At 34.3% G+C, this 14,178-nt stretch overlaps 1 protein-coding gene across 1 annotated transcript in view; it reads right to left on the bottom strand.

Annotated features, from left to right (window-relative positions):
* Nucleotides 1-4,863: 4,863 nt before the first annotated feature.
* The window catches only part of CAAP1 (caspase activity and apoptosis inhibitor 1), a 45,660-nt gene continuing 36,345 nt past the window's right edge, over nt 4,864-14,178 (bottom strand). The window contains exon 6 of the mRNA XM_006214475.4: nt 4,864-6,092. Within this exon, the coding sequence (XP_006214537.1) occupies nt 5,746-6,092 (347 nt within the window). The 3' untranslated portion in view covers nt 4,864-5,745. The remainder of the gene's footprint in view (nt 6,093-14,178) is intronic.

Here is a 14,178-nt window from a genome sequence, read left to right as displayed (position 1 = left end):
TAGGTTGCAACCTAAAGGCCTGGAGGAAACAAAAGAAGCAATTTGATTCCAAATACAAAGCCAAGCAATGCTCAGGAATGAAGACCCCAGGTTCCTCCAAAGACAGTGCAGAGGGGGAAACGCGACGTCTGGTCTCACAGACAGGCCACCATTCATTCCCTAACTCCACAGAAGACTCTGACAAAGGTGAAGCACGAGACAAACTCAGGCACACCAAGCCGAGCTAAGGCCGGGTGAGACTACTGAAGCGCGAGATAAGTAAAAAGCCTTCAGAGTGACCTGTGGACATCCTCAGCCAGACCAAAAGAAAAGCGAATTCTACCAATTAATGAGCCTCGAACATAAACAGAGCTTCCAGTCAGTTTTTTAGTGTCTTTTACTTAAGAAAACAGCTAAACGTCACCACAGATTTAAGGAAATTTGAGAAAACACCAGGTAGAGAAATAAAACAAATGAGGGAAAAAAATGAAAATGAAGGTACTAGAAGGCACAAAGCAGAAGAAAACTCAAAAAAACCCCACTAAAATTAACATCCTCAGAGAGATAAAATGTTATATGCACGAAACGGTCGCGCACAAGGCCAAGGCAAGGGCCCAGCAAGGCCCGACAGATTCAGCCATAAAAGAAAAAACAATGAGCATTTTTTTTTAGATTCAGGCAGCTTATTACTTACATACACGGTGGGAAAACAGTAGTCAAAGGTGCCAAGTCCTCATTGCCCTTGTGTAGGGTGACACCAAAGGAAAAGGAACGACACGCAACAGGACGGACGGGACACCCTGCTGCTGAGACGCTGACGCCCGGCTGACGCCCGGCTGACGCGAAAATTCTACAGCCCGCAGCTGCGCAGTCGGGCAAGACAGGCTCGTGTCTCCACGGAATCGGACGCAGACGAGAAAACAGCCTCAAAACAGCCTTCTGCAAAATTGGGAGCTTCCCTCAAAATAAAAACGGCAGATGAGAAAATATTCTTGTGACAGCCCCTCACAGGACTGTCTGGCTGCATTCCTGGGATCACGGGGCACCGCACCAAGCAGGACAGCAGGACCTATCGGCATATGTGCAGGGAAGCCAGGACACCACGGTGGGGCCAACCCCTCTCCCCTACACAACATACTGCTGTTTTGAAAAGGAAGTGTACAGAAAATTTAAAAAAACTTTTGGATATTAAAAATATGGTAAGAGAAAGAAATTAATCATGGAAGAAAGAAGAAAGAAAAAGATGGAAAAGTGTAAAATAAGCAATTTAAAAATCAAGCCTAAAATATCAACATGTTAGCAAAAGGAGTTCTAGAAATAGAGATTAGAAAAAATTAAGAGGGAAGGAACTTATCCAAGAACTAATATAAAAAAAACTTCCCAGAACTGAATGACATGAATTTCCCTATTAGCGTCTGTCAGTGATTAACCCAGGGATGAAAAACACATCCATCCTGTAACACATCATCAAGAAGCTTCAGAATACTGGGAATAAAGATAAGACGCTAACAGTTTCTAAAGAGAAAGAAACAGGACACACTTAAGTATCAACAATCAAAATGACAAATGACTTCTCAACCACTTCAACAGAAGTTGGAAGGCACTGGTACAATGTTGTAAAATTCGAGACAATGATTTCCAGTCTGGGTGTCAACACTCACATTATGTTTCAGTGGAATGTATGGATAGAACTAAGCCATGCTGAGTCACATCAGTGAATCAAAACAATTCATCGCTCATGTATTCTTACACAGGAGGCTGTTGAAAGAGATATACCACCAAAATGAGGGAATAAACTAAAGGAGAAAGACAGGATTCAGGAAATGGGATATCTAGCACAAGAGGTGATGAGTAACCAATCCAGATTAGCCCTGGACAGTGAGCTCCAGGAGGAATGTCCTCAAAGTGGGGGGAAAAAAGATTATATAATGTGTTTGAACCTGAGAAGAGAGTTACACTTCTGGAGGGCAGTTACAGTGTAATTTAATGGCTACTACAGAGAACACTGAGCAAATGAAATTATTATAGGTCATTATAAATTAATTCCAAAAAGCTTAAAACAAAAATTGGAATTAAAAAGGAAATAAAATTACAGATACCACACAGCCCAGTTGTGAGTAGTATTTCCATAGTCAAAATAATATAAATATTGAATTGAATGCTAACTTAACCAAAAATTGTGATGTAACTGCACTGTATTGGATGAAAGAAGGTACATGTTTAGGGAAGCGGGAGAAGAAATAAGGCTTAATCTTCATATTCCAAAATAGATCAGTAGATAAAATCTGAGGCGGAAATATCAAGAAATAGCAAAAAATCATGTTACTTAGAAATACAAGATAAATTTTTGAAAAGACTAAATGTTTTGAAAGAGCTCACCACTCAGTAGCAAAAGCTGGTGTGAAAAGAAAGGGAAGGAGAGCACTGTTTTTCATAATTATAAGCCTTGGGAAAAGTTTTTTGACTTAAAACTACGTATATAAAGCAATAAATTAAAGATAACAACCTAAGTTTATAGGCCAAAATGAGTAATTCTAAACAGAATACTTACCAAATGATCCTGACAATAAAGACTAATAGGTAAAAGAAAAAAGCCCCAAACTGGATTACTGTTCTTATCTAGCAACCTGACAGGACAAAGCAAGATTAGATTGTTTCATTTTGAATAGGAGGAAGGGAAGAGGAAGAGGAAAGGAAGAGGTAAGAAATGCTAAGAGTTCCCTACGTTTTCCAAATTTTATGGTATTCTCTACTGGAATCACAGAATGTTACAGCAGAAAGAAATCTTATGTATTGATTAATGATTCATTTCCCCCATTTCATAATTACTTGTTCCAAAGTTTCATAGCTGCTTTGGGCAGAATCAGAATCCTCTGTTCTTTAACTACCACACTCTTTTCATTTTATCACAATGCATTTTAAAATAATTAAATATCAAGGAAATTGAGTTCCTATTGATATATTCATTAGCACTTTTTGTTTTAAAAGGGAGTCGACTTGAATATAAAAAAAGTACCTATTAGTTTTAAGTTAAAGCATAATCTTTTATTTTTAAACAATTAAACAGATACAATAAAGGAAAACTATCTATAACCAAATTCTTTTCCTACTTTTTATGAAATACAACTGAGAATTTTTTACTTTTAAGCTACTATCTCTCTTTTACTTATGTTGTGGGTTCACTCCTACTTTATCTACCTTGAAAATGACATTGAAAAATGCGTATTTTATTGCAATTTGTATTACTGTTCAAATGATTCAGAACACCTTATTCGGATAGCTAGTCATACCCTAGGATCTAATGATTGGCCGAAAGAAGGTTTTGGCAATGAGATTTAGAAGAAAAAGATATTGTGCCCAATAGTTTTAAGGAACTGATGGTGTTCAACAGAAGAATTTGGGAGGCTTACGTGATTTTTTATGATTAGAATGTTACAGTGGTGACTAGTGATAGGTTTTAGGCTGAACTTGAGTGTGTGGATTAGTAGGAATATCAAAAAGTGGACCAAGGCCTAATGCAGAGGAACTGCTATTATCAGCTACCACCTATCATTCAAGATTTGGGTCAAGTTTCTAGTCAAATATCAGAATTACTTGACACTGGATGGAAAATTAGGCTGTCATTTTTTTCCCCTCTTAGTTAGTATTAAACATCGCCTAAAATTTTGCTTTACCTTGGCAAAAGGAATTAGGCATAAAACAAAGCAGCGCTTATATCTTTATTAGTCTATTCCATGCTAAAATCTATACCATAGCATCCCTGAGTTTAAGATTCTGAACAAAACTAAACACCTTAAAGGTAGTCAATAAATCCCTGTAAGCTGATGATTTAAATGACAGTATCAGATCAATATATAGTATTTTCTTATTACTTAGGCATTTCTAAAATAACCTTATTCCTATTCTCTAAAGCCATTCATTTTCAAAAAGCTCTCGTGTCTTTCAATGTTATGGAAAAAGAAAGAAATCAACAGAGAGAAAAAGTTGATTTTCCAAGGTAGGAATCTAAGTAGCCTCTAATTTGTTCAGCTCATTCTACCTCATATACACCCACTCTAGTCAAACGTCCTCCACACCACTCTGCACACTGAATAGGGCACACACATACAATGCTTCATGAAGGTGGTGACTTTAATCAGCTACAAAGGACTCAGACTCTTTTCTCCTCCTATGTTTCATCACACAAATGTCATCTACTGCATTTTATAATTAGTAAGCAGCAGTGAGGTTTATTCCACATTACTTTGTTATTATTTTAACTTTTTGTTTCAGTTGAAATAGAAAAATGATTTTTTCATTGTGAAGCAGTAAATAGAATTATTTAAATCATATCCACGTTTATCAGCCTAAGAGAAGCATTTCAAATGATGCAGGCCACTGTGCTTCATGAGAAAGATTCAGTGAGGAAAAAAAAAAACAGGATTGCTGAAAAACATCTTTAGGAACAACGAAAAATTGAATTTGTAACTGCAACCCCAGTGTTTCATGAAAACTATCTATTTCCATAAGAAACTCTTTAAAATTTACATTTAATTAAGACAGCTAACAAAATACAATCCTTGTTTTGTGTATAAGGAAAATCCTCATACAACATTAACAGAGCATGGCTATTATAAATAAAATATACTATATCTGTTAGCAAATATAAAAACAATAGTTCCAGATTTATATTTTAGGAAAAAAAACTAATTTATTTTAAGTTAATCATCTCGACCTAAATTCATTTTGGTATCAAACAACTACAATTAGTGATAGGGCAAAAAGCATCCGTAATTGTGGCAGGATGTTATGTACAAAAACTATACAAAATTAGATTAATTATAACACCAACTTACCAAAGCTTCCTGAAATTAATTTTTTGGAAATGTATCAAAAGTCTTCAGATCCAGAATGATAGTCTTTATTTTTTAATTCATGGAATTATAGCACATCAGATCATTAAGCAAAAACATCAGAAGAAAGCCAGTACGATAAAATAGTCTCCTTTTTCTAATAGCTTGGAATGTAAATGAAAATGTGTTCCCTTTTTATTAAAGGAAGAAAACTGAACAAAGTGTCCAATAATATCAAATACCTGTTAGAATGGCTTGTCTACTGGAATTAAATAAAGTTGGGCAATTACTTCTACATTGTTAAAAACTGCCTTAAATTAAGTTTTTTTTTCCTTTTCCTTCTATAAAAAAAAAAAGCTTTTCTCAGCCATTTTGGATCTCTAAGCTTTATAACAAAACATGTTACTCAATTTTTTACTAGTAAATCCATACCCAAAGAAGGCATCTCCAAGACAGTACATATTTTAAAAGTGCATATAAGCATAACTAAATGTCTCAAATTGTTAACAAACCTAGGAGCAATAATTTAATACTCTATTGCAAAATATAGGTAGCCTAAGAGCAACATGCTTGGTCAGTCCTTCTTAAACTTTTAGGTTTGATGTCAAAACATTTCAAAATAAGAAAAAAAAACACCATGACTCTTTGCTAATGGCTTTTCAGGTATTAAATTTGCAGATACAGCTAAATACTCCTCTAACAAAGTCTCCAGGTTATCCAATGATTTCTGCTATCAATTCATAAAATAATAACATATATATAATACAAAAGTAACAACACTAATAAGAACATATGCATTTTAGGCCTAAGATGAGTTTATCTAATAAGGGTTACATGAGAAATATCATGTAAGACCCAAAATAAACTTGAAATACAAAATTATATGATGTGGCTTTGCTCAACTACACCTAACATTCAGATTCAAGTTACATAACTAGGCTGGCTTTTTTATATCACCAGCTTTCATTAGGGCTTTAATAGCTCTTGCCCTCATCTCAAGTTCTAGCAGCTCCAGCTGCTGTGCAGAAGGCTGGACATCTTCTGGTGGAGGAACAGTCAGGGTGGCTGCTTTGGGTTCCTTTGGGCTAGACTCTGCCAGTCCCAGGATCTCATTCACACTTTTCTCAATGTCTTTCTCCAGGTCATCGATCTGGCCAGCTTCACTTTGGGCTGTATTTTCTGGGACCTCAGGAGCAGCTGCTTCTTCGTTGCATGGGCCTTCTATGTCGCTGTCATAAGCATCTGCATTTATACTGAGTACATCACTATCTTCCCCTTTGCCTGTAACAAACAAACAAACAAACAAAAGGAAAGAACCATGTAACCTAGATGCCCTGGCCAAAATGTCTTTTCTATTTATGATGAAAGGACTGCTTTGACCCCACCTCCCACCATGGAGTCCCAAATACATTCCAAATCCCCATCCCACCCTCTTCTTCCCTGACTCCTCTCCCTTTTTTACTTTTTTAAACATTGTCATTTATTGACTACTTTGTGTCAAGTGGCAGATATTTTCATACTTTATTCATTTATATTAATGGAGGTACTGGGAACCAAACCCAGGACCTCATGCATGCAAAGCACACGCTCTACCACCCTACCAACTCCTCAGCTTTGAAAACAGATCTAACATAAAATTTGATGTATTTTTCATTCCAATTTAGTAGAACATGGAAGCACTGGGAAATGTATACCATCAAATGGATGTTCATGATCAATTTTCCTAATTAAAATGTCATAACACTTTAGACATAATGAAGCTTTTACATTACAAAATGTTGACACTCTTTGGAAAGAGTATTGCTTACTACTGAAGAATTACAATTCCATTCTAGAAGGAGTTTAAAATATATATAAACTACAAAAAAAGAAAGATGTCACTGGCAAACTGACACTATGTGCACTGTAATTACCCCAAAGCTTTTCATATGCTTTTTCAAACACTTTGTTCTAAATCAATAAATTAAAGGAGAGTGTGCCTAAGGCCATTTTCTAAGATAAAATAAGTTTTCATCAAGAGGGTTTTGATTAATAAAGTTAGTACATCACAATTTTTTAAAAATGCATTTGTTATAAAACTTCCATAACTGATGATAAGGACTTGAATATAAACACAGATTGCAGCCCTCAACCACCTTGGCCTTGGACCATTACTAAAGTCCATGAGTCATTACAACTTTGAGTTGTTCTCTTATGCCTCCAATTTATTCATCTTTTAAATCCCTAACATGTTTTTCTAAAAGAAAGTAATGATCCCTCAAATGTTAGCTTTGTTAGTTTTCTTATAGTACAGAAATCTTATTTATAAAACGTAGATTGGCAGAAAATTCTGACAGTAGAATGTATTAACAATTCTTCTCCACGGAGTTTAAAATGATTTACTGACCTTGACTTATTTGCCTACATCCTAAGTATTCAAAAACTACTCCCTATTCCAAAATTAAAGTGGAGAATGAATCAATAAATTATGTGTCCACAAATAGAACTTGTAAAAAAAAAAGTTCCAATCTTATTTATTTAATGCCAAAGAATATTTTAGCTATCTCCTCTCAACAAATATTTCCAAATAGCTACAGAAAAATGAATATAGCGTTCCATGTAAAGAAATAATGCTTTATATAAATATACTAATTTGAGACAAAACAAGTTTAAGAAAAGAGGTGGTAAGTTGTTCATTGTCTCAAAAAGTTGATTTTCATGCCCAGCAGTCACTGCAAATTCTAAATCTGCAGTCACTGATTCTGAGTGAAAATAGGCAGTCTGTTTAAAAGGTTTTAAAACAGAAGTTTTTGGGGAAATGTGATTTGTTTTCTCAGACTAGAAGTTGTTGCCTGCTAATGAATGAGGAGCAGAAGAATATAAAGAATCTGTGGGTGGGGAGAGAGGGAGAGTCTCAAAGTTGGCATACCTAAGTTCTAATCCTTACTCTGCTATTAAGCATGTGATTCTGGGCAAATCTCTTGCCTTCTCAGAGTTTCTCTCCCATAAAAATTAAGGCAAATTGTCCTAAGATATCCCTAAAGTCAGTCCTTACACAGTAAGCTAAGTCTATATAAAAAGATATAAAATGGCAATACTTTAAACTATTTTCCTTTTTCCTCTGGTCTGTATACGTTCATAATTTCTCTTTTCTTCTGTTTTCCTGCTATCTTCTATGGTAACCAACTTAATTCATACCCTAGTCAAACTCTGCACCAAAGTACCAAAAATTTTTTTAAATAACATACCAATCCATCTAGGTTCAGTATCTAGACAGTAAAATGAATCAATCACTATCTAAATTAATCACTGACACAGATGAATAAATGGAACAATTTATCAGAGAAATATTTGTTTATATTATTTAATGAGACATAGTTATGAACATAGGATAAAACCAAAAAGGGAAAACATTCTGGCAACTAAACAGGACACCCAACATTCTTTAAGTATTTTACTGACGAGGAGAAAAATTACAACTACAAAAGACCAATCACTTTTAAAATAATATATTTTCGTGGAGAAAGGGGAACCCTCCTACACTGCTGGTGGGAATGCAGTTTGGTGCAGCCACTGTGGAAAACAGTGTGGAGATTCCTCAAAAGACTAGGAATAGACTTACCATATGACCCAGGAATCCCACTCCTGGGCTTGTATCCAGAAGGAAATCTACTTCAGGATGACACCTGCACCCCAATGTTCATAGCAGCACTATTTACAATAGCCAAAACATGGAAACAGCCTAAATGTCCATCAACAGGTGACTAGATAAAGAAGATGTGGTATATTTATTCAATGGAATACTACTCAGCCATAAAAACCGACAACATAATGCCATTTGCAGCAACACGGATGCTCCTAGAGAATGTCATTCTAAGTGAAGTAAGCCAGAAAGAGAAAGAAAAATACCATATGAGATCGCTCATATGTGGAATCTAAAAAACAAAAACAAAAACAAACAAACAAACAAAAACAAAGCATAAGTACAGGACAGAAATAGACTCATGGACAGAGAATACAGACTTGTGGTTACCAGGGGGGTAGAGGGTGGGAAGGGATAGACTGGGATTTCAAAATTGTAGAATAGATAAACAAGATTACACTGTATAGCACAGGGAAATATACACAAAATGTTATGATAAATCACAGAGAAAAAAATGTGACAAAGAGTGTGTATATGTCCATGAATGACTGAAAAATTGTGCTGAACGCTGGAATTTGACACAACATTGTAAAATGATTATAAATCAATAAAAAATGTTAAAAAAAAGTAATATATTTTCACCATTTAAAAAAGGGAGTGTACTACATAATAGGAAAAGCTAAAGTGCAATACCTTATTTTTATTATCATTTAAAACCTCAATGCCTGAGAGCTGCAGAAACTCCCTAAGCTAGACACAGGAAAACATTTTGTTTCAGGCTTGCTTTTTGTTAAAATAAAAGTTTTAATTACCCAATGAAAGTAAACAAAGAATTATTTATTAAACATTTTGAGTAATAAGAATTAAAAAGAACTTTCAAGTTATGCTAGCATATTTAAATCTTCATAGGGCCTATAATATCCCACTTGCTAATAACTCAAGTTATCAGTAAAGTTTTAATGCTTAAAATGAAAGCATATCTAATGTTATGAGTGACTGCATGCTTGTGAAACTTCATGATAGTGAGTTATTAAATTAAATCAAGACAAACCCTAGAACATTAAATAATTAAGTATCTGTCTTAATTTCTGCTAAATATGGCACACTGAGCACACACATCTACTTCTCTTCTCTGCCAAGAACACACTGAAGTGATGAGAGATACTTAAAAACAACAGCATAAAAACTGTAAATTAAATGAGGATGAAACTAACAAGCATCAGCCCTTCCTTAGTAAAACACAATATGGAGAATCCACAAAGGAAAATAACCAACAAATAAATCTAAATAAAAATGTAAGACTTCTTAGAAAGAAAATACATTATAAATAAAATTATAAGACAGGGCAAACCTACAAGAAAATATAAGCAAAATACATTTTTTAAAAGGACAAACATGAGAATATATACAATCTCTAGGTATCATTAGAAATAACTAAAAACATGGACAAAGGACAGAAACAGGTTAAGCATTTCACAAGATATGAAATGCAAAGGATCAATAAAAATGTGAGAAATGCTCAACATAATTTCTAATCAGAGAAATGCAAATTAAAACATTAAGATACTACTTTTTACTCATTAGTAAAAAATAGGAATTTTAGACATTTGGGGGAAAACATTGGCAAGATGCCAAGATATATCCTTAAGTCAAAAAAGTAAGCTAAAGAGTAATAATCATACTTAGATTAAAAATAACATAAGTAAATTATTAATAGTGGCTTACTTCTGGGGAAGGAAATAAAAGTAAGAGGCAAGAGAAGAAAATGAGTTTTTCAATTTTATTCTGTGAACAAAATATGTATTTCTTCAACCATTTTCAAGGCTATAATCTTGTAAAAAGTTTAAAAAGAAAAAAATGGTAACACTAGATAACAAGAAAGGGTATCATTCAAAAAGAAATTTTGCTGGATTTTTATGAAATGTAAGTAGGCAGGATGAAACTAACAGAAAAATAAAAGCAAAGGAAAACCACAGCCAAAGACACCACAGATAAGCGTAATTCTTTCTGAGAGAGTCTTGGAAGCAACGAAGAGTTGGCTTTGGAACAAATAACAAGATAATTAAATTAAATTCATTCAGAATAGTTGAGCCAGTTGTACCCTTGCTTCTTTCCCTCCCCTTCCATGCCACATGCCCAAACACTCTACTAGGACATCTACCACATCCACTTACATTAAAGAGCTCTGGTACAGAACCGTATCTAAACAGCTATTGAAGAAACCCAAACCAGCTACCAGAAAAATTGCAATCAATGAAGGACCAAGATGAACAAAGGAAGAAATAAAGAAAATTTAGGAATCCAAAGACAATCTACCAGAGGAGAATGGTTGGGGAATCTACTTAGTATCCTTAGAGAGTTTGAAATGGACATTAGCCATAAAACAAGTACACGGTGCAATGAAAAAGGACCAAAAAGCACAAAATGTTAGAGTTTAAAATTACAGTTATCAAAAGTAAACATTCAATGGTTGCTGGAAGATAGTGTTTACAGAAAGCTTCTCAAAACATAGAAAAGAAATAAAAATATACTTAAAATATGTAATAAAAGTTAAGAGATGAGGATGAATAACTCACAAGTCCAACAACCGAATGTAATTAATTCAACAAATATTATTTGGCACCTAGTATGTACAAAATATTGTTTTAAACACTGAAGAAACAGCAGTGAACAACAACAACAAAAGTCCCTGACTTGCCAGTAAGTCACAGAAGAGACACTATAAATAAATATCAGGTGCTATGGGAAAAAAAAAAAGCTGGATAAGAAGATAGTAGCAGAATGCTGTCACAGAGAATGATCATTGTGATCTGATACCGTCTAACAGTTGAGCAGAGACTTGAATAAGGCAATAAGACAAGTTAGAAAGCAAGAAGAAAGCCCGTGGAGAGGGAAAATAAAGGAAGAAGAGAAGAAAAGTGATCTGAGATGAAGAAAGTCTTTACACTGAAAGGGTTTGTCAAGAGCATCACACCTAAGAAACACCCTGTCAGATACCAGAACTCAAGGGGAAAAAAATCTTAAAAATTCCCAGAGGGAGAAAAAATAATTTCCAAGAAAGGATAGCCTCAAGGAATCAAGAGTATTCTTATCAGCCATTATGGACAATATACCCTAATGGCTACTAACATGATCACAAAAGAGGAGTAATGACATACTGTGTGCCTCAAGGACACAACATTGCTTCTAAATATTCTTGTCAAAAAACTGAACATGAATCCGATCAAGCCTCCATTTCTAACTACAATCAGCAAATTCAAACTGAGAAACTCTTGACAACCGTGTTTCTTCAAGCAGTAAACTACAAAGGGAGAGAGGGAGAGAAGGGAGAGCGTACAGATTTAAAAGAGACTTAGTATCAACCAATTGCAATGTAGGGATCTTATTTGGATCCCAATTCTTACAAATACAGTTTAAAAAATACTGTAAGGCAACCAGAGAAATTTGAACGTTGGGTATCTCAGGATTAAAAATATATATCACTGTTTTGTAACCCCTAATGAAATAATGGAAGTAGACAATACTAAATAGCTACTAAAGCCACTTAGGTGCAAGGCTGACAACCCCTGAACCAACAGATAAATCTTAATATCACAATACCACCAATGAATACAACCAGGTTAATTAAGAACACTTTCTGAATATTACCTGATGATTTAAGAAATGTTACTTCTTAAGGTATTATAGTTATGTTTAAAAACCGAGTTCTTATCTTTAAGAGATACAGTGATACAGAAATATTTACAAAGAAAGGGACTGAAGACAGATGTAGGATTTGCTTTAAAATAATCTAACAGTGGGAAGCAGGTAGAGGTATAGATGAAAAAAGATTAGACACAGGTAGATAATGGTTGAAGATGTAGCTGAGTAGATGGGAGTTAATGTTTCTACTTTCTTTCCTATTTTTGTTTGAAAATTTCCAAAATAAAGTTTTTCTAAAGTTGACTTTCATTTAGAAACATGAAACAACATCTTTGAAAACAGTTTAAAATATCTATGTCCTGGAGGAGAAAATGAGAAAATCAAAATTCAAGATTTCTACCAAACAATCATACAGCTGGTTATTAAAAAGGTTAAGCTATTTTACTTTGTTTTCTCTTTTAATTAGTTTTTCTCATCTGATTTTAAGCTATTCACGTCCAGTGGTTATGCTATTTAGAACAACACATTTTACCACCCTTCCCTCTAGAATCTTAACTCTCCAAGGCCTCCAGTGTTATCCATCTGCTGAAATCTCACTATTAACGAAACCTATGATATACTGGATAGCAATGCCATGTCTCCATCGATTTCTTTTCTTAGGCTACAGAAAATTTTGGTTTTACAAAATTTTAAGTTATAAAGGACACACTTTTAATATATTCTAACTGAAGAAAGTCAGCTTGATAACTTTTAACAGTTTTAGTGAGTTCCAGCCTTTTCAAGAAACCGACACTTTATTTTCTGAAAAAGAAACAATTATTCTTTGACATATAAGAACAATTTTTTCTGTAGCTTTCAATCTTTCAGTAAAACTAATAGAACTTGGAATTTTTTTTAATGTAGTATTTTAAACTACTTATTTAAATTTAAGTGCATCATGTTAACCATCATACTCAAAATTTAATCATGGCATTAACTATTTATTACTCATAAAGAAGAAAATGCAAACAACTTAACATAGAAAAAGTGTCTAGAATTCTACTACCAAACCTCTTGAACTAGCCACTGAAATTCTGGATAACTGAGTGTTAGCAGCCTGAAGATCTAACTTTTAAGAACCACAAATTCAGAGATTACTCCAAGAATCAATAAATATCCACTCAGTATCTATTACATACACCAAGATGATGCTGTAAAGGCCACAGAAGAAGTAAGCCTTACAAAATGCCACAGGTAGGGTAGGCCAAATATATGTGGCAAGATTTAAGACATAAGTTTTGCCTTTCTTCATGGTGCTTGTGTATGGTTAAAATATGAACATCAAACTTTAAAGTGCTAAACTGTGCAATATAAAATATAACAGAATTTCAGAATATATACAGCGATAGAGAAAAGTCAAGGAGATCTTTACAGACGTGTTATATAAAGTAGGTTTTAGATTCTAACAGGTGATATTGACAGGAGAGGAAACTCCCAAGTGTGAGGGACAGAATGGACAATGGCAAAGTGCTAGATCTAAACTCAGGATAACATGTGAGCCTAACAGAATAAAATGCACACATAAAATATATAAAAGGATCGTATCCAAAATTGTCACCTCTAAAGAGACTGCCATCCTAGGACAAACAGTGCAGTAGGGACCTCCTGCCAGCCTTTTACAGTCAATCAGGTTAAGTGAATATTTTGGGGTCATACAGGGGCACAATAAAAGGTTAACACAAGAGAGATTCCTGACTATAATCTTTCCTCCAGTAATCTCAAAGTAAACAGGAAGAAAATATTTTAAAGTGTCATTTATCATTTCTCCTACCAACTGGGTCAAACAGGCTTCTAAGAGAACAAATGTTTGATATCAAAATCTAAGAATAAATATAAACACACACAAAGGGGGTGGGGAGAAAGGAAGACAGAATAGCTGTTTTAGTACTCATATTTATAAGCACCAGAGTTTAGAATCAGGCAACTATTCTCCCAAAAGATCTGTTGGAACTTACTCATTTAAAAGGGCATCACACCCAAATATTCTCTGCTAGTAAAACTTCAGTGCTCCATAATCTGCCTATCCAAGGAAGATGTGTCCAAACTCATCATCTACTTCACAAA

Source organism: Vicugna pacos, chromosome 4 (assembly GCF_048564905.1).
Source record: "Vicugna pacos chromosome 4, VicPac4, whole genome shotgun sequence".
Lineage (NCBI taxonomy): Eukaryota > Metazoa > Chordata > Mammalia > Artiodactyla > Camelidae > Vicugna > Vicugna pacos.
This window is presented reverse-complemented; position numbering and strand designations above follow the sequence as displayed.